This window comes from Gymnoscopelus microlampas, assembly GCF_963454915.1.
Source record: "Gymnoscopelus microlampas genome assembly, chromosome: 16".
NCBI lineage: Eukaryota > Metazoa > Chordata > Actinopteri > Myctophiformes > Myctophidae > Gymnoscopelus > Gymnoscopelus microlampas.
In genome coordinates, this window is record NC_139953.1 from 44994395 (window position 1) to 45013702 (window position 19308).

General features: G+C 40.4%; 1 protein-coding gene across 1 annotated transcript; it reads left to right on the forward strand.

Annotated features, from left to right (window-relative positions):
• Positions 1-81: 81 nt before the first annotated feature.
• LOC311063013 (uncharacterized protein) lies at positions 82-10638 on the forward strand (the record flags this gene model as incomplete). The annotated part of the gene is made up of 4 exons (XM_084082230.1): positions 82-174; positions 2910-2997; positions 5728-5844; positions 10505-10638. The coding sequence occupies 4 exons, from the start codon at positions 82-84 to the stop codon at positions 10636-10638; spliced, it is 432 nt and encodes a 143-aa protein (XP_083938356.1).
• Between the last annotated feature and the right edge of the window lie 8670 nt (positions 10639-19308).

A 19308-nucleotide genomic window follows, 5' to 3' on the forward strand; every position in this document is an offset into this window, starting at 1 on the left:
CCAAATACACTCCCCCAATCACTCATGCAGGCTTTCTCCCTAGCCCCACTGCTGAAAGACGGACCGAACAAAAAACAATAGATGGACGGGCACTCGGGCAGCAAGTCACCTTCCCCCAACAACTCCTCCAAACATGTCCACTGTTGGGGCATCACAAACGGCATGCACATTTCTGTTAGAGCCGCGGTGATTAATCGTCCATTGCTTTAGAAAAGATGACTGGGGTGGGCAAGTGGACAATTCACACCCTCAACAACTCAACAACACCTGAAACAAAATGAGTCACCAAAAAGCTTCTATATCTCATTTGAGAGAGATTTAACTTAATGTTTGAACTACTATTAAATTCTAGACATTTTCAAGCGCAAGCCCTGTTGTCTCATGCCGTAGTACTGGGGTCCAGGCCACTACGGCCACTACATATTGTATAACATTGTGTTGCAGATTAAACTTTTTCATAGATAGCTTCATAGACTGTCATCAGCGTTGTGTACATTTATATTTTGTTTGTTTGTTTACACATTATATTTTCTGTTGTTGGATGTTGGATTCATGTTTAACCACTTAAACCCTCAATATTTTTGGCCAGTCTTATTCATTATTCAAGTATTCTTTTTTTGACTCAGGCACTGTAGAAATTCTGCACAGGACAGTTTTTATCAGTGTTTGGAGGTAAATAAAATAAAAAGCTACATTCTTGGACTTCGTCAATTCTTGGAGCCTTGACCATTCAGCCAACTTACAAGCTAATGTATAAAAGAAGGCAAGGACATCTACAGTATATGAAGGTACACACACTAGGTTGCAAAATTTGAGAGCTTGTAGATTGGATTTGAGCACTCATAAAATCCATTGAAAGTTACACTTGCATAAAATATTCATACACATGCAAATTGTCATTTGAAGTCATAAAGTATAAACAATTCTTGTTGTGCAAGTGACCGACTATATATGTCCATACAGACAGACAGACAGACAGACAGACAGACATACAGACAGACAGACACAGAGGGGGGTGCATGACACAGTACAAAGCTCAACTCATCATTCATTTGCGAACTATGACGTTAATGATTAATCCAGGATCTGAACAAGATTTTCTTATTTTCTTCTGACACGACTTGGCAAAAAAACAGGAAAACATTGAAAGACACATCGTCCCTCTAGAAGGAGACCTTAATAGTTCACTATGTGACGCATACTGTAACCTGTTATAAACTAATATTATCTAAAACAGAGATGCACCAAACAGATATCAGTATATCAATCATGGTGTCTCTAGTTCTTAATCTGCCAGGTCAGTGGATCTCTATGGGTTTGGGGACCTAGGGGTCCTTGGCAGGGTTCCAGGGGGTCCCCAGTTAAATGATTGATAGTTAATCATCATCATTCCAATATATTCAAATAAATACAATAAGATATCTTTTTTATTTGATTAAATAATTTCACTGTGATCTCCATATCTCCATCTCCATGAGCTGTAGGGGGTACGGGGGGGTACGGCGTACCCTTAGTTCTGACACTGTGGGAGCTGGGGGCGCGTGTGCACGCACCGTCAGCGGCGGTCTTTAACGCCTTAAAGTTTAAAAACAATAGCCTCTCAAGGTTCGCGCCGTCAGTGGCGAGCCGTTCTCAATAGCGTCTACCTGGCTGCTTTGCATAACATTAGGCTACTCGAGAAAAGACACGGACTTGAATTGAATGTGTTTACATTCCTCTCACAATGACAGACAACATCTCTGCACTGCAAGGTGTGAAGGGGATCGCTTAGCAGAGGACCCAGTTCTCTGAGACAAGACAAAGACAAGTTGTCTGATTATTTTAAGTAGGCCTACTTATGTGTGGGTGAGTCTATGTAAAGGGCTTTTATATAAAATTAAAAGGAAAATAAAATAATTAATTTGAAACAAAAATAAAAACAACAAATTAACAATGCAACAATACAACAAAATAATAATAATACATATGATTACATTAATAATCACATGTTGAATACAGTATTTCAACTAGCACTGAGCTGAGTGGCTATGTGCGCGCACGTGCGCGCGCGTGACGTCATAAAATACAGTACCCTTAGTTCAAAAATCCACAGCTCACCACTGCCTACAGCACATAGACGGTAAAGGTATTATTTGGACTGAATCATTCCTAATAACAAACTATCCTTAGATTTGGGTTCCAGAGATAAACATCTTGTCAAATGGAGTTATGTGGTCTAATGCAAATCTAATGTGGGGTCCTTGAAATTAGAGAGTTTGAGAATCATATGTAGATCAACAACAACCAAGTCTAGATACTCTGATGTGTAACAATAAGGTATATGTGTGTGTGTGTGTGTGTGTGTGTGTGTGTGTGTGTGTGTGTGTGTGTGTGTGTGTGTGTGTGTGTGTGTGTGTGTGTGTGTGTGTGTGTGTGTGTGTGTGTGTGTGTGTGTGTGTGTGTGTGTAGCTATGCCCCCTTATAGCAGCCTCATCAGAGACAATAAAAGCTTGACCTTCAGTTCAGATCAAACACACAACTCACAGTGAGGGAGGACAGACGGTCTTTCCATAGCTACAGGAGGCTCTATCTTCACTTACACACCTCTTCCACCAGGGGGCGTGTCATAACCATAGACCGTAGCTCGATGGTCATAACTCATAACGCAGCACGATATATAATAACTCTATAATTATAACTCATAACTCTATGGTCGCGTTGAAAAACGTGTCTTAAAGGAGGTAAAAACGTGTCAAATGGAGTCTGTACGGCTGATGATAAATGAACACATGACGTCGGTGGGAGAGGAGATATTGTGTGTTTTGGACAAACAGCAGCGTGGTGCTGATGTTTGTTGTGTGAAGCTTGTCAGAGTGTTTGTGTTGGAGCGCCTCAGTGCGGCTGCAGAGTTCATGTGCAACCTCTTCCAGAGAGAGATAGAGACACTAACTCTGCTGGAGAAAGAAAACAAACTGCTGGACATTGATTTTGATATGGACATCGATCTACACACTGCAGGTATGTCTGTAGCCCTAGAATGTCTGTAATCTTACATACATTTCATGTATTCCAAATACACAGTCATAGATCCCTCTGGACGACGCGTTGTGTAGTCACAATCTGCACGGCCGTAAAAGTGCTCTAAACTCCGTCTGTACTCACCCAATAATTCATTTCTAAGACTTTGAGTCAGATATTGTCCTCTAGTTTCATATCCATTTGAAAGTTCTGCCAGAAAACGTGTGTTTAGTGAAATATCTCCACTTTTCCACGAGCTGCACACGGACGACTTTCTGGGCCAGACTTAAGTGAAGGACCGAATTTATCAAAACTTCCTCTGATCACCACAAACCAGTGTTGTGTTCTAGGTTTTTTCGGAGGGTATACGCTACGATACGATGCGCGTGGCCGTGGGTATACGCTCTCGAGTTTTCAATGGATGAAATGGTTATTAGACTGTATACGCTTCTTCCCAAAATAATCTGGACTGTGTACGGCGTATACAGCATCTGACGGTAGAACACACCACTGTCACAAACGTCATCACAAATTGACACAGGGAAGCACAACCGAATGGGGCACACAATTTGACAGGTACGTTGTGATTGGTGCGGGGTAATGAATCACATCACCTGCCAATTGTGTGCCCAAACATTTGTGCGTCCTAAAGAAAGTTTAGATATATACAGTCCTGCACTCATTCCAGTCCCCTCGCCCGTACATAAAGTCGTCCGTGTGCAGCTCGAGGAAAAGTGGAGATATTTTACTAAACACACGTTTTCTGGCAGAACTTTCAAATGGATATGAAACTAGAGGACAAATATCTGAATCCAAGTCTTAGGAATTAATTATTGGGTGAGTACAGACGGAGTTTAGAGCACTTTTACGGGCGTGCAGATCGTGACTACACAGCGCGTCGTCCAGAGGGATCTGTGACTGTGTATTTGGAATACATGAAATGTATGTAAGATAGATCACAGACATTCTAGGGCTAGTATGTCTGTTACACACACAACATCAAACTACACTGCAGATATGTCTGTTACACACACAACATCAAATTACACACTACAGGTATGTCTGTTACACAGTACACACACACACACACACACACACACACACACACACACACACACACACACACACACACACACACACACACACACACACACACACACACACACACACACACACAGAGTTATGGAATCCAATGGTGTAAATATGTCTCCACAATGGAGAATCTTAATCCATGTGGTCACATGAAGTCAGAGATCATCATTGGAGCCACACCGTTCCCATATGAATCCTGAGATCTACATGATTCTCACTGTTCTATTACAATCTCCCCCTCCACATCAGATCTGCTCAGTCCATCCAGATATTTAAAACCTTACTTAAAACCCATCTTTTCTCTCTGGCCTTTAACCATATCTAATCATAAAATGTCCTTTTTGCTGATTTGTTGTATTGTTTTCCTTTTCTTCGTTTTTTGTTTTTGTTTTTGCTTTTACCTGTGCAGCACTTTGGTTCAACTGACGTTGTGTAAAAATGTGCTGTATAAATAAAGTTTGATTGATTGATTGATTACAGCAACTGTGTTTCCTTTTTTGCATATCGTTGGTGTCGGTGCATATCGTTGGTGTCGGGCAGAAACCTTGTATCTCAAAATGAATGAATAAATCAAATGAATGCCCTAATTCATCATACTACTAGCTGTAGTTTACAACCCTCGTAGACGTATTTACGATTCTGACGTCTTGAATCTACGAGAGTTGTAGGGTGCACGTCCCATGCAGGGGAGCACTTTCTGCACTTTACCCCGCGACACTCCAAACATGTTCAAATTGAAAATAAAAGGTGCTTACCGCAAAGCCCCAAATGTTAACGACCTTCGCGGGGTAGTAGTGATCCCCGTCGAGGTATATCTTTCAATAAAGAAGTCTTTTAATCCAGCTTGTGTCGGAATCTTCACTGTTCTTCTTTTGTTTTAAATGAGTTTGAACTGCGCATTAGCGATTTGGCGGTCGGGAGGTGTATTGCGCATTGAAAACACAATGTATCAATACACCTCCCGACCGCCAAATCGCTAATGCGCAGTTCAAACTCATTTTAAACAAAAGAAGAAGCAGTTCGCAATACACCTCCCGACCGCCAAATCGCTCATGCGCAGTTCAAACTCATTTAAAACAAAAGAAGAACAGTGAAGATTCCGACACAAGCTGGATTAAAAGACTTCTTTATTGAAAGATATACCTCGACGGGGATCACTACTACCCCGCGAAGGTCGTTAACATTTGGGGCTTTGCGGTAAGCACCTTTTATTTTCAATTTGAACATGTTTGGAGTGTCGCGGGGTAAAGTGCAGAAAGTGCTCCCCTGCATGGGACGTGCACCCTACAACTCTCGTAGATTCAAGACGTCAGAATCGTAAATACGTCTACGAGGGTTGTAAACTACAGCTAATACTACAGTGTCACACAAAAGTAGCAAAAATAGCAGATCTACAAGCTTTTAATCTACTATTATTGAATTTGACATCTGAAAAGTAACAGTTTGGACATAATATGTTTCCACCTCACAGCAACAATATTATTTTACCTACTTTATAAAGTTTAATATCATAAATATCTATAGTCTCTATATTGTCTAGTCCTTATTCATGTCACATCAAAGTCCTTATTATGAAATTCTTTATTCATGCCACAAAGTCCTTATTATTAAAGTGCGTATTGTATTCCTTCATTCCAGACCAGTGTGTGGAGTCCAGTCTGCAGGTGAAGATCAGTTCTCCAGCCAGGACTGTTTCTATTAAACAGGAACTTGAAGAACACCTTGAACAGGAACCTGAAGACCACCTGGATCTCAGTAAGTTGTAAGCACTCTGAGGGTGTAAAGATGATTATGACGGTTATTGATTTAAGCATTAACAATGTGACTACATCAATGCATTGACCCTTGCATCTATCTAAATGTACCATGGATCAGACGATGGTTCATTGTAAAAGTAATAAAGGGTCCACTGAAGCTTTGCAGTTAATTCTACTTCAGTATTAACTAATCAGCTGCAGAAGACTCACTGATCTAACATTTACAAGTAATTACTTAAAAAAATAATAGGGTCCGCCTCTCATTCACCTCATTCAGTAGAGATGCACCGATTGAAAAATCCTTGGCCGATACCGATTACCGGTTTCTCAAAAGTCTGACCTGCCGATACCGATTTTCTATCTAAGAACTAAACAACTAACTAGAATTTTTCAGGCCGAGTACAAGTACTTAATTTTGCGTATTTGCCAATATAGAGTACCAATAAGATTAAACCAGAAAAATAACACTTATGCCATATCATAATAATACATTATCCACAATCACAGACGATATCCAGTCTAATATCATGATATGGCTATAATATTGATGCCGTAACTATACAACGAAAGGCCTAAAGTGATTACAAAAAGAAGAAGAATTTGTAAAATAATACTACTGTAGTCTATTTAATTTGTTTTATTTGTACCATTGCTGTCATGGCTGTCACTGTTATAGAGTTGCATGATTATGGCAAATTATGGGTCCATATTGAGATCAGTTATTAAAATGATTTTTTTTGAAAATGGTAATCCTTTTTAACAAAAAATCTTATGTTAATGCAAAATTATTTTCTTATTTTGACTAAAAGCAAAAATAAATAAATAAGGTTTTCCCATTCAGACACGCATGTATGTCTGCATTTAATTGTTTTCAAGGTGAGAAATTGACCTTATGTCACTAATCATGGGGTCTTCAACAGGAGGTCCGGGACCCCTAGGGGGTCCTCAGAGTTACTACAGGGGGGCCGCCAAATCTTTGTGTGATATGATATTTTTTGGGGCGGTGTAACCGCCCCCTATAAGTGATTTTTGGACACTGACCAATGCTGCACCGTGATTGGCCAATAGTCTACAACGCAGTCTACAACCCTAACCCTTCCACAGTCAATGCAAATCTATACTTTTGCAAAGTCAGCCAATCACATTACAGCTAGTGTCATCACCACTACCTGTAATGTGATAGCAGTATGGACTTAAAAAAAAGTAATTTATCCTTTTTTTTAAGTGAGTCATGTTGTGATGACCACACACCGCCCACTTCACACTGGGTGTGATTTTTTACATTAACCACTAGCATCCCATTTTTGAGGAGGACTTAAGCCAAAAATAGCAGTTCTACAAGCTTTTGGCAAAGACGTATATAGGTGTAGAGGGGGAAAAATAAGTTGAAATTAAAAATCACACCCAGTGTGAAGTGATCGGTGTTATTTAAGGATCACAGTGATGGAAGCTCACTTCAGACCACGCACTTTTTTTAAGTGCGTGGTGCTATTTATAGGTTATGAATTTCATCATGTCATCTGGGACTTATGTTACACTACTCTCTGGTCTGTTGCTCAGTGGATTTTGTTAAACTTTCGGACGAGTCTTAACGAGCTTTAATAGGCTACAGCTGGATAGATGACAAGACGTCTGTAGGCACATGAATTAAACCAGCGGTGCACTGTGGATGGATGATGATTACAACGTCTTTTTGAGTTGTTGTTGGAAGCTGCTTACAGCATTAAGGACTTTTCAGATGGCCCCTAGTAATTTATTTGGAACAAAAAGCAACCCCGTGGGAAGGAGCAGCATACTGTCTACTCTACTGGGAGAAGTGCACACGCATGCGCGTGCACACACACACACACACACACACCACCCATACCGTCTTTTCAATAGCGTAGGCAAAGAGAGACAGGGGGTGATTTTTCTTTGGAACTGGCAAAAATAAAAGGGATGTTTATAGTTTTTTTTTCTGTAGCCTGCATTAGCTTTTACAATGCTGTTGTCTGTCACTGAAAGTAACTTCAACTGCATGGACCGTCTGAGCAGCCTGTTGACGCACTTACTGCCTTTAAACTCTCAGTGATGGACCGACCGACAGCCACGGCATTGAGGCTATAACTGCGCGCTGCATTATGGAATATATAATATATCCCATATTATATATATATTCGATATATGTATCCTTATATTTCAAAGGTAAAATCAGCACCATCTGTAGGCTGTCACTTCTTGCTAATGTTTACCGAGTCGACTCGCACGATTTGATCATCATGCTGTTGCTGCACAGTGCCCATGCCGTATCAATTTGACCGACATAAAATCGGAATTTATGACAGTGACCGACCGAGCACCGATCCAGCCGGTTTGACCTAAAACCGGCTTTTTTAATCGGCGGCCGACAATCATTCATTCAGCTTGTCTCACATCTTTTATAAGAGCTGCAATGTAAACAAACAACGGCCACTATTTTCAGCACAGGCTGCAGTCAGCGCACCATCAAATAAAACATTTGGAAGATGTGGGCAAAGAGTAATCTTGTTGCCACAGCTACTTTCTGAATTACTCTTGGTTCTTACCCTGCTGGGTGAAGATGAGATGTTGTCTCTGTCATTAAACGGACATCCAGTGTCCTGGAGCAGTCGAGTTAATCTGTTTCCCAGCTGCACACTCGAGTTTTGGGGAGGTTTGTTTGTAGTTTTCCCTTTAGCCACTGTTGAAGGGGGGTAGAAGACGCTGTATGCCGGGGTGGTAGCGCAGGCCAGCCGGTCATATCTGTAATCTCAGGGTTCCGAGTTCTGCCAGTTATTCGTACTTTCATTTCATTTGGCTCTGCACCAAGAGTGTTCCAGGAGAAGACATTGTCCTGTGCACGGTTCTCCGGTTTCTCGGAAGCCACGTTAGTGCTAGGTGGCTGTTTGTTGGCACAGTCTTGTCCGTTGCTCTGAGTCTGTGGTATCCCATATTGTTGATTCACTTCCACATTCACTCTTAATCGGTGTAATTCCTTTTCCAGCACTGCAATCATTTGAAGCAGTTTTTGATAATCCTCTGCTGAAATGGTCGGGAACATCCTGTTATGTATGATGAGTCGATCAGCCCGCTCCATATATGGAGTAGTCTGACACTATCTGACATCATCGTAGTGACATTAGGACCGCAGCCGACATGTATATAAGGGCTCGATGAGCATTGGTTGAGGGCAGTTCCAGAGTGACCCGAGAGACATTAACTCCTTACAGAGAGAGACACATTTCTAGTTTCTCAAAGAAAAAGAAAACATGGATATCAGCAGAAGAATGTAAGCACAGGGGAGAGCAAGCAGCAAAGCGTACACTAGGGCTGCCAGTTCTCTATAATCCCATTCGAATTTCAATGCTTTATTTTCGGCCTACAGGAGACTTTGTCGGTCGGTCGGTCGGTCGGTCGGTCTGTCCCTCCTTTCCTCTGCACACACGTCATGCGAAGTCCGGCCATTCAGATTTCAACCACTAGGGGTCTGGCAGTGCTCCGAGGAGCACTTTTTCTAGTTTTTGAGTGGTGCCAACCACTCCTACATTTGACTTTGTCCGTGTGTCCGTATGTCCGTCCGTCCGTATGTCCGTCTGTCCGTATGTCCGTCCGTATGTTCAAGCTTCACGTGACACGTGACAATATGTTGTCACGTGTCACGTGACAACATATTGTTTCTGATTGTTGCGGATGCAACCAGTTACACCTTCAAAGGCACCACTCTCTTCACACTGGGTGTGATTTTTAATATACAAATACATTTGAATATTTCATATTATATATAATTATATACAATAATGTATAGTAGTACAATAATAAACACACACGTGCACACATACAATTGCTCTAATAACAGGCCTAACAAAATAGTGAGGGTTATGGCTTTAATTTCTGTTCATTTTCAGGTTTTTTGATAAGAGGGGAGAACTATTAGGCAACAACTTTTTATCGCACGCATATGTCTACTCTGTGCGTTCCTGCCTACTAGTGCCTGTTTTTTATTTCGATGTTCAACGGTGCTGCGCAGAGAACACAGTTGACCTACAAGCCCACACTGCGTTGCATCAGGCAAGTGTTGTGGTCTTGCAGATCGGCTGGGGCGGAGCTACACTACTCAATTGCATGTTGAAGGAAGAACAGCTGTGCTAGTTCGACAGATAGAGAGAAGCAGAGCTGATTAGCTGAGCTTCCTCTACGTTACAGACGGATAATGTTAAAACTTTTGCTGTGGTCATAAATAAAATGTAACTTTCAAGTGACGGTTATAGGGGGAAACTTTAAGGAAGAAAGGAGTTTTGCCTGCCTCTGCGCTGAACCAGTGTGACCAGACACACACACACAAACACACAGGTGCACGGTGCTGTGTTGTGCACAACACAGACACATTGGGTGGTTTTCTGTGTGCTAACTTTCTATGTGCAGTGCATGCACTCAAACTTTATTGTTGATCATGCGTGACATGATGAAAGCATTTGTTTTCGCATTGGTAACAGTTTGGACTTAATAGGTTTCCACCTCACAGCAACAATATTATTACACCTACTTCTAAAGTTTTATATTATAAATATCTTCATGCCACATCATAGTCCCTATTATTAAAGTCCTTATTCATGTCAAAAAGTCCTTATTATTAAAGTGCGTATTGTATTCCTTCATTCCAGACCAGTGTGTGGAGTCCAGTCTGCAGGTGAAGATCAGTTCTCCAGCCAGGACCGTTTCTATTAAACAGGAACCTGAAGACCACCTTAAAAAAGAACCTGAAGACCACCTTAAACAGGAACCTGAAGACCACTAGGATCTCAGTAAGTTTTAAGCACTCTGTCTTTATTTATGTTATTGGTGAAAGTGGGCCAGTACTGAGGGTGTAAAGATGATTATGACGGTTATCGATTTAAGCATTAACAATGTGACTAAATCAATGCATTGACCCCTGCATCTATCTAAATGTACCATGGATCGGACGATGGTTCGTTGTAAAAGTATTAATGGGTTCACTGAAGCGTTCTAGTTAATTCTACTTCAGTATTAACTAATCAGCTGCAGAAGACTCACTGATCTAACAGTTACAAGTAATTACTTTAAAAATAATAGGGACCGCCTCTCATTCAGGTTGTCAGGAGGAACCACAACCTCCACAGATTAAAGAGAAACAGGAGGGGCTACTTGAAAGACCAGAAGAGGCTGGTGGGTCAACGTTGACATTACTAGCAGTGAAAAGTGAAGATGATGATGAAAACAGAGAGACAGAGCCTGTAGCCAGCACCTCAACTGAACACATGAAAACACAAGCTGATGTAGAGAACTGTGGAACATCACAACCAACTAGTGATGACCAGCTCCTCTCTTCACACTGTTCTGAATCAGACACTGAAGACAGTGATGACTGGGAGGATCAGCCAGCTTTAAACACACTGAAATCACACAAGACAAAAAATGTGGGAGGACAGCACAAGCTGTCGCAGGACCTGACATCATCGAAACAAACTCACTCCATGAGGAGTCACACAGGGAAGAAAAGTTTTAGTTGTACAGAATGTGGCAAAATGTTTAATCGTAAGGCACATCTGAATAGTCACACAATGACTCACACAGGGGAAAAGCCCTTTGTGTGTACAGTTTGTGGTAAAGGCTGTGCTCTCAAGAGTAATTTAAAAATACACATGATGACGCATACAGGCAAAAAGCCCTTTTCTCGTACAGTATGTGGTAAAGGATGTAGTCAAAGTGGTGAGCTAAAAACACACATGAGGACTCATACAGGCAAGAAGACCCTTTCTTGTGCAGTTTGTGGTAAAAGCTTTGTTGGAGCAGGTTATCTAAAAACACACGTGATGGCTCATACAGGGGAAAAGGCCTTTAGTTGCACAGTGTGTGGTAAAGGCTGTGCTCAAAAGGGTGATCTAAAAGGACACATGAGGACTCATACAGGCGAAAAGCCATTTTCTTGTACAGTATGTGGTAAAGGATGTAGTCAAAGTGGTGAGCTAAAAACACACATGAGGACTCATACAGGCGAGAAGCCCTTTTCTTGTGCAGTTTGTGGTAAAAGCTTTGCTGGAGCAGGTAATCTAAAAACACACATGAGGACTCATACAGGCGAAAAGCCCTTTAGTTGCACAGTTTGTGGTAAAGACTGTGCTCAAAAGGGTGATCTAAAAAGACACATGAGGACTCATACAGGCGAAAAGACCTTTTCTTGTGCAGTTTGTGGTAAAAGCTTTGCTGCAGCATGTAATCTAAAAGCACACATGAGGGCTCATACAGGCGAAAAGCCCTTTTCTTGTGAAATGTGTGGTAAAGGCTATGCTCAAAAGAATAATCTAAAAACACACATGAAGATTCATACAGGCGAAAAGCCCTTTCCTTGTGAAATTTGTGGTAAAGGCTATGTTCAAAAGAATAATCTGAAAATACACATGACGACTCATACAGGCTAAAAGTATTTTTCTTGGACATTATGTCGTAAAAGTTAGCACAGGTCATCTAAAAACACTCATGATTACTCATACAGGCGAAAAGTCCTATTCACTCTAATCCAAGATGACAATGACAAGGATACTAAAGCAGAGGAATAACATAATATGACAATATCAACGTGACTGAATATAACAAATGAATAGTTTCTTGTGATTGATTTTTGTTTTATCTCATGTATTATTTTCTATTCAACACGATTTATCTTTATAGCATTATTTCCCAGCTAATTTACTTCCTCAGTTACTCATGGTACAATATGAGCATCACTTTGTCTGCCCACATTTGTCAGGATTTAACTGATTCATATTAATTGATATCCGTCTAATAATTATTATGTTCATTGATATGCAGTAAATAATGGTGCAGTAAATGCTGACAAGCTGCTGGGTTTGTGTAGCTGTCACTGTGTGTTGACATGTGTGTTGTTTAGATTGTTACAATATCATTGTAGATAATATGGTAGATGCCAGGGAGTTTGATTACATGTTTATATTCTACAGAGTTTGTGTCTTTTATAGAGGTGTTTTCATAGACTCAGATCCCCTTATATCCCTTGGGGGAAATGATTATATTTTTGTTTTGTTTAATAAAGGTTTCACCACTACAGTTCCTCTATCTGTGTTATATTATCCAAATATTCAACTTCTTGTTTATGTCCAGAATGACAAGGATATCCACAGGTACTGTAAAAATGTGTAGCAATTGTAGAAATAATAGACATTAAATGCAATGAGTTTTTTTAAAGAGGAAAATGCACAATGATGCGTTGGGAGCTTGTAGATCGTTTCAATGTTCACTATGTTGAGTTTCTAGGGGTCCTTGGCAGGGTTCCATGGGGTCCCCAGTCAATGATTGATAGTTAATCTTCATCATTCCAATATATTCAAATAAATACAACGAGAGAACTATTTCAGTCAGTGTGTTGATGTAGGAGTATAAACAGTATCACTTCCTTTTGTCTTGGTGTGGAGAAACTCCCCCTCCCACCTCCTCCCAGCTCTCCTCCAGTTAACTGCAGTCAGTCAGGGTCCATTTCAACGTGAAAGGCTCATAACAAAAGAGACGATGATGATGATCATCAGAGATATTTACATAGACACAAGTTTCAATGTCTTCATCAACATGCTGACTGTTTTGTCTTCGCCAAAGAAAGCAAACCTCAAGATGTTAATGGTTGATTTCCAAAGTGATCACATTATTTTGTGCAATATAATGGTTAGTTTAGATAGATGATAAAAAAAGTGTGTCTACTCTGGTGTGTGAATAAAATAAAGTGATGATTTGTGATCTGTGTTGTTAACAGTCTTCAAGATTATTCCCTAATCTAAACACATTTTCTAAACATGATTTTCATATCATAGTAGTGTTCTTAATCTGCCAGATCAGTGGTATGTAGGGTTTGGGGACCTAGGGGTTCTTGGCAGGGTTCCAGGGGATCCCCAGCTAAATTATTGATAGTTATCTTCATCATTCCAATATATTCAATTAAATACAACAAGAGAACTATTTTAAATTTGATCATAATTTCACTTTGATCTCCATGCCTACAGTACATAGACAGTAAATGTATTATGGACTGACAATACTGGACTGAATCATTCAGAATAACATCATTAGACTTGGGTTCTAGAGATAAACATTTTGTCAAATGGAGTTATGTGGTCTAATGCAAATCTAATGTGGGGTCCTTCAAATTAGAGTTTGAGAATCACATGTAGATCAACGACAACCAAGTCTAGATACGTGTAAATTGGGGGATACGATGACACACCTTAAGTGTGTGTATATATATTATTATCTGTGCTGTGCCAAGTGGGCCGGCAAGACACATTTAAAATGCAAATAAGACAACAATAAGGTATAGTAATGTGTGTGTGTGCGTGTGTGTCAAGCTCCGCCCCTTAACAGCCTCATCTGAGACAATAAAAGCTTGACCTTCAGTTCAGATCAAACACACGACTCACAGTGAGGGAGGACAGACTGTCTTTCCACAGCTACAGGAGGCTCTTCACTTACACACCTCTTCCACCAGGGGGCGAAATACACTAAGAGGGCAACAGTGCCTGGATCCTTCAATGCGCACGTTTGAAACACGTTGACCCGGTAGTAAGTGCGTGTTGTGATCTCGGTTAAAGACTTTCATGAAGGAGGTAAAAACCGTGTCATAAAGGAGGTAAAAACGTGTCAAATGGAGTCTGTATGGCTGAAGATAAATGAACACATGACGTCGGTGGGAGAGGAGATATTGTGTGTTTTGGACAAACAGCAGCGTGGTGCTGATGTTTGTTGTGTGAAGCTTGTCAGAGTGTTTGTGTTGGAGCGCCTCAGTGCGGCTGCAGAGTTCATGTGCAACTTCTTCCAGAGAGAGATAGAGACACTAGAAACTCTGCTGGAGAAACAAAACGAACTGCTGAACATTGATTTGGATATGGACATCGATCTACACACTGCAGGTATGTCTGTTACACACACACAACATCAAACTACAGACTACAGATATGTCTGTTACACACACACACACACACACACACACACACACACACACACACACACACACACACACACACACACACACACACACACACACACACACACACACACACACACACAGTTATGGAATCCAATTGATGTAAATAAATATATGTCTCTTAATCTTAATCCCTCTGGTCACATGAAGTCAGAGATCATCATTGGAGCCACACTGTTCCCATGTGAATCCTGAGATCTACATGATTCTCACTGCTCTATTATAGCAGCTGTGTTTCCTTTTTTTGCATATCGTAGCTCTTATTATTAAAGTGCATATTGTATTCCTTCATTCCAGACAAGTGCGTGGAGTCCAGTCTGCAGGTGAAGATCAGTTCTCCAGCCAGGACCGTTTCTATTAAACAGGAACCTGAAGACCTCCTTAAACAGGAACCTGAAGACCACCTGGATCTCAGTAAGTTTTAAGCACTCTGTCTTTATTTATTTTATTTGAAAGTGGGCCGGTACTGATGGTGTAAAGATGATTGCGACGGTTATCACATTAACAATGTGACTACATCAATGCATTGACCACTGCATCTATCTAAATGTACCATGGATCGGACGATGGTTCGTTGTAAAGGTATTAATGGGTTCACTGAAGCTTTGCAGTTAATTCTACTTCAGTATTAACTAATCAGCTGTGGAAGACTCACTGGTCTAACATTTACGTATTTAAAAATATTAGGGACTGCCTCTCATTCAGCCTGTCTCACATCTTCTATGAGAGCTGCAATGTAAACAAACAACGGCCACACTATTTTTCATCACATAGCGCAGTCAGCGCACCATCAAATTAAACATTTGAAAGATATGGGAAAAGAGTAATCTTGTCGATACTTGTTCCAGCCACAACTGGTCACTGAGCTACTGCAGTGGAGGTACAAGATACAAACATTTTATAGAGTCTCATTGTATATTTTTCCTAGACTTCCCGCACGTACCTGTGTGTAAAGAGGAGGTTTCACCTGAAGAGGAGTGGAACCCCAATCTGGTCCAGGAGGAACCAGAACCTCCACAGATTAAAGAAGAACAGGAGGAGCTACTTGAAAGTCCAGAAGAGGCTGGTGGGTCAACGTTGACATTACTAGCAGTGAAAAGTGTAGATGATGATGAAAACAGAGAGACAGAGCCTGTAGCCAGCACCTCAACTGAACACATGGATACACAAGCTGATGTAGAGGACTGTGGAACCTCGCAACCAATTAGTGATGACCAGCCCCTCTCTTCACATTGTTCTGAATCAGACACTGAAGACAGTGATGAGTGGGAAGAGACTAGAGGAGATCAGTCAGCGTTAAACACACTGAAATCACGTGAGACACAAAATGTGGGAGAACAGCGCAAGCTGTCCCGGGACCTGAAATCATCGAAACAAACTCACTCCATGAGGAGTCTCACAGGGAAGAAAAGTTTTAGCTGTACAGAGTGTGGGAAAATATTTAGTACAAAGGGAAGTCTGAAGAGTCACATAATGATTCACACGGGGGAAAAACTCTTTAGTTGTACAGTATGTGGTAAAGGCTGTGCTCGCAAGGGTGATCTGAAAACACACGTGGGGATGCATACAGGGGAAAAGCCCTTTTCTTGTACAGTATGTGCTCAAGGCTTTGCTCAAAAGAGTCATCTAAAAACACACATGAGGACTCATACAGGCGAAAAGCCCTTTTCTTGTACAGTATGTGGTAAATGCTGTGCTCGGAAAAGTAATCTAAAAACACACATGATGACTCATACAGGCGAAAAGCCCTTTGTTTGTACAGTTTGTGGCAAAGGATGTTGTCAAAGTGGTGAGCTAAAAATACACATGAGGACTCATACAGGCGAAAAGCCATTTGTTTGTACAGTTTGTGGTAAAAGCTGTGCTCGGAAAAGTATTCTAAAAACACACATGATGACTCATACAGGAGAAAAGCCCTTTTCTTGTGCAGTTTGTGGTAAAAGCTTTGCTGTAGCGGCTACTCTAAAACATCACATGAGGGCTCATACCGGCGAAAAGCCCTTTTCTTGTGAAGTTTGTGGTAAAGGCTGTACTCAAAAGAGTAATCTAAAAAAACACATGAGGACTCATACAGGCGAAAAGCCCTTTGTGTGTACAGTTTGTGGCAAAGGATGTAGTCAAAGTGGTGAGCTAAAAATACACATGAGTACTCATACAGGCAAAAAGCCATTGTCTTGAACAGTATGTGGTAAAAGCTGTTAGCACAGGTTATCTAAAAAACACTCGTGAGGACTCATACAGGTGAAAAGTCCTATTCACTCTAATCCAAGATGACAATGACAAGGATACTAAAGCAGAGGAATAACATAATATGACAATTTCAACATGACTGAATAAATTCAATTAATAATTCCTCCCACTCATCACTGTCTTCAGTGTCTTAAAAAATCCATCACAAGAGATGGATTTAAAAAAAATCTTATGTATTATTTTCTATTCAACACAATGGAATGTAATTTTGTTTTATTTATCTTTAGAGCATTATTCCCTCCAGCACATTTACTTACTCACTTACTGGTAGTAAAATATGAGCATCATGTGCCTGTCCACATTTGTCAGGATTTAACAGATCTAACATACATATTCATTCATATTCATCTAATAATTATTATTTTCATTGATATGCAGTAAATAATGGTGCAGTAAAGTGCTGGGTTTGTGTAGCTGTTCACTGTGTGTTGACATTTGTGTTGTTTAGATTGTTACAATATCATAGTACATAATATGTTAGATGCCAGGGAGATATCATCACTTAGTTTGATTAAATATTCTACAGAGTTTGTCTTTGTAGAGGTGTTTTTATAGACTCAAATCCCCTGTTATCCCTTCAGGGAAAGTGTTGTTTTTTTGTTGTTTTTTGTTAATAAAGGTTTCACCACTAGGCCTACAGTTCCTCTATGTGCTATATCATTCAAATATTCAACTTCTTGTTTATGCCCAGAATGACGAGGATATCCACAGGTACTGTAGAAATGTGTTGCAATTCTAGAAATAGTTAAAGAAAAAAACTCACAACAATGCGTTGGGAGCTTGTAGATATTTTCAAGGTTCACTATTAAATAGGCTTTAAAATAGTTTGTTCATAATATTTTTTTTGTACGTCTGAGACACCATGTTTATCCTTTGGGTATCAGCTGAAAATGTTTGAGAACCAATGTCCTAGTGGTCTGTTCTATCACAGTAATATATATGTTACAATACAAGAACCAATGTCCTAGTGATCTGTTCTGTCAATTTACAATTTAGGCATTTAGCAGACACTCTTATTCCAGATCGATTTACAGTAAGCAAGGACACATAATAGATCATAATACATCAATAATACATCCAATGCAGATACATAGTCATCTAACAATAAAGTAATACATAAGTAAACCAATAATCTAATAATAACTAATACATACGTAGTAAACCAAGAACCTATCATCAGCCTGTGCATTGAAACTATACTGTTTACACAACATGCTATCTAAGTTACATTTTAGCAGTTGCATAATCCTGCAAGGTCATCAGGGCTAGAGCAAGTGCTACGGGCTGAGGTGGAGTCTGAAGAGGCGAGTCTTCAGATTATGGCAGATGATTGGGAGTGAGTCTGCAGTTCTAATTGCAATGGGGAGTTCATTCCATAGTTTGGGAGCCAGAAGGGAGAAGAGTCTGGGACGTGTGGAGCGTTGACCCGGATGTTTTAACACAAGTCTCTGCTCCTCTTTTAAACCTGACGTTTGGTATTCTGAACTGTGAATGTTGTGGCATTCTCTGAGTGAAAATCCAAGGGTGGAGGTGTAGCCTGGTATTCTATTCTGGGCCTAAGTGCCCTGGTTAAATATAATTAGTACAATCCAGTCAATTAAATGCCCCCTAACTTAAGCGTTGTCAAGTTTAATGGCCACAGGTAGGAAGGACCTCCTGTGGTTCCCAGTGGTACATTTTGGCCTAACAAGTCTCTCACTGAACGTGTTCCTTCTGCGCATATAGTGCATTTGTAATAAACTAGACAGTGTGTTGATGTGGGAGAAACAGTAACACCTCCCTTTTGTCTTTGAGTGGAGAAACTCCTCCCACCTTCTCCCAGCTCTCCTCCAGAGTAAACAGAAACACCTCCCTTTTGTCTTGGAGTGGAGAAACACTTGGTCAGGGGCCATTTCATTGTGAAAGGCTCATAACAAAAGACATGATGATGATGATCGTCATCAGAGATATTTACATAGACACAAGTTTCAATGTCTTCATCAACATTCTGACTGAAAGCAAACCTCAAGGTGTTAATGTTTAATTTCCAAATGTATCAAATTATGTTGTGCAATATAATGGTCAGTTTAGATGATTAAAAAAGGCTAGTCTACTACTCTGGTGTGTGGATAAAATAGAGTGATGAATCTGTGATCTGTGTTGTTAACATTCTTCAAGAATATTACAAAGTTAAATTAGTTAATCGTCATCATTCCAATATATTGAAATAAA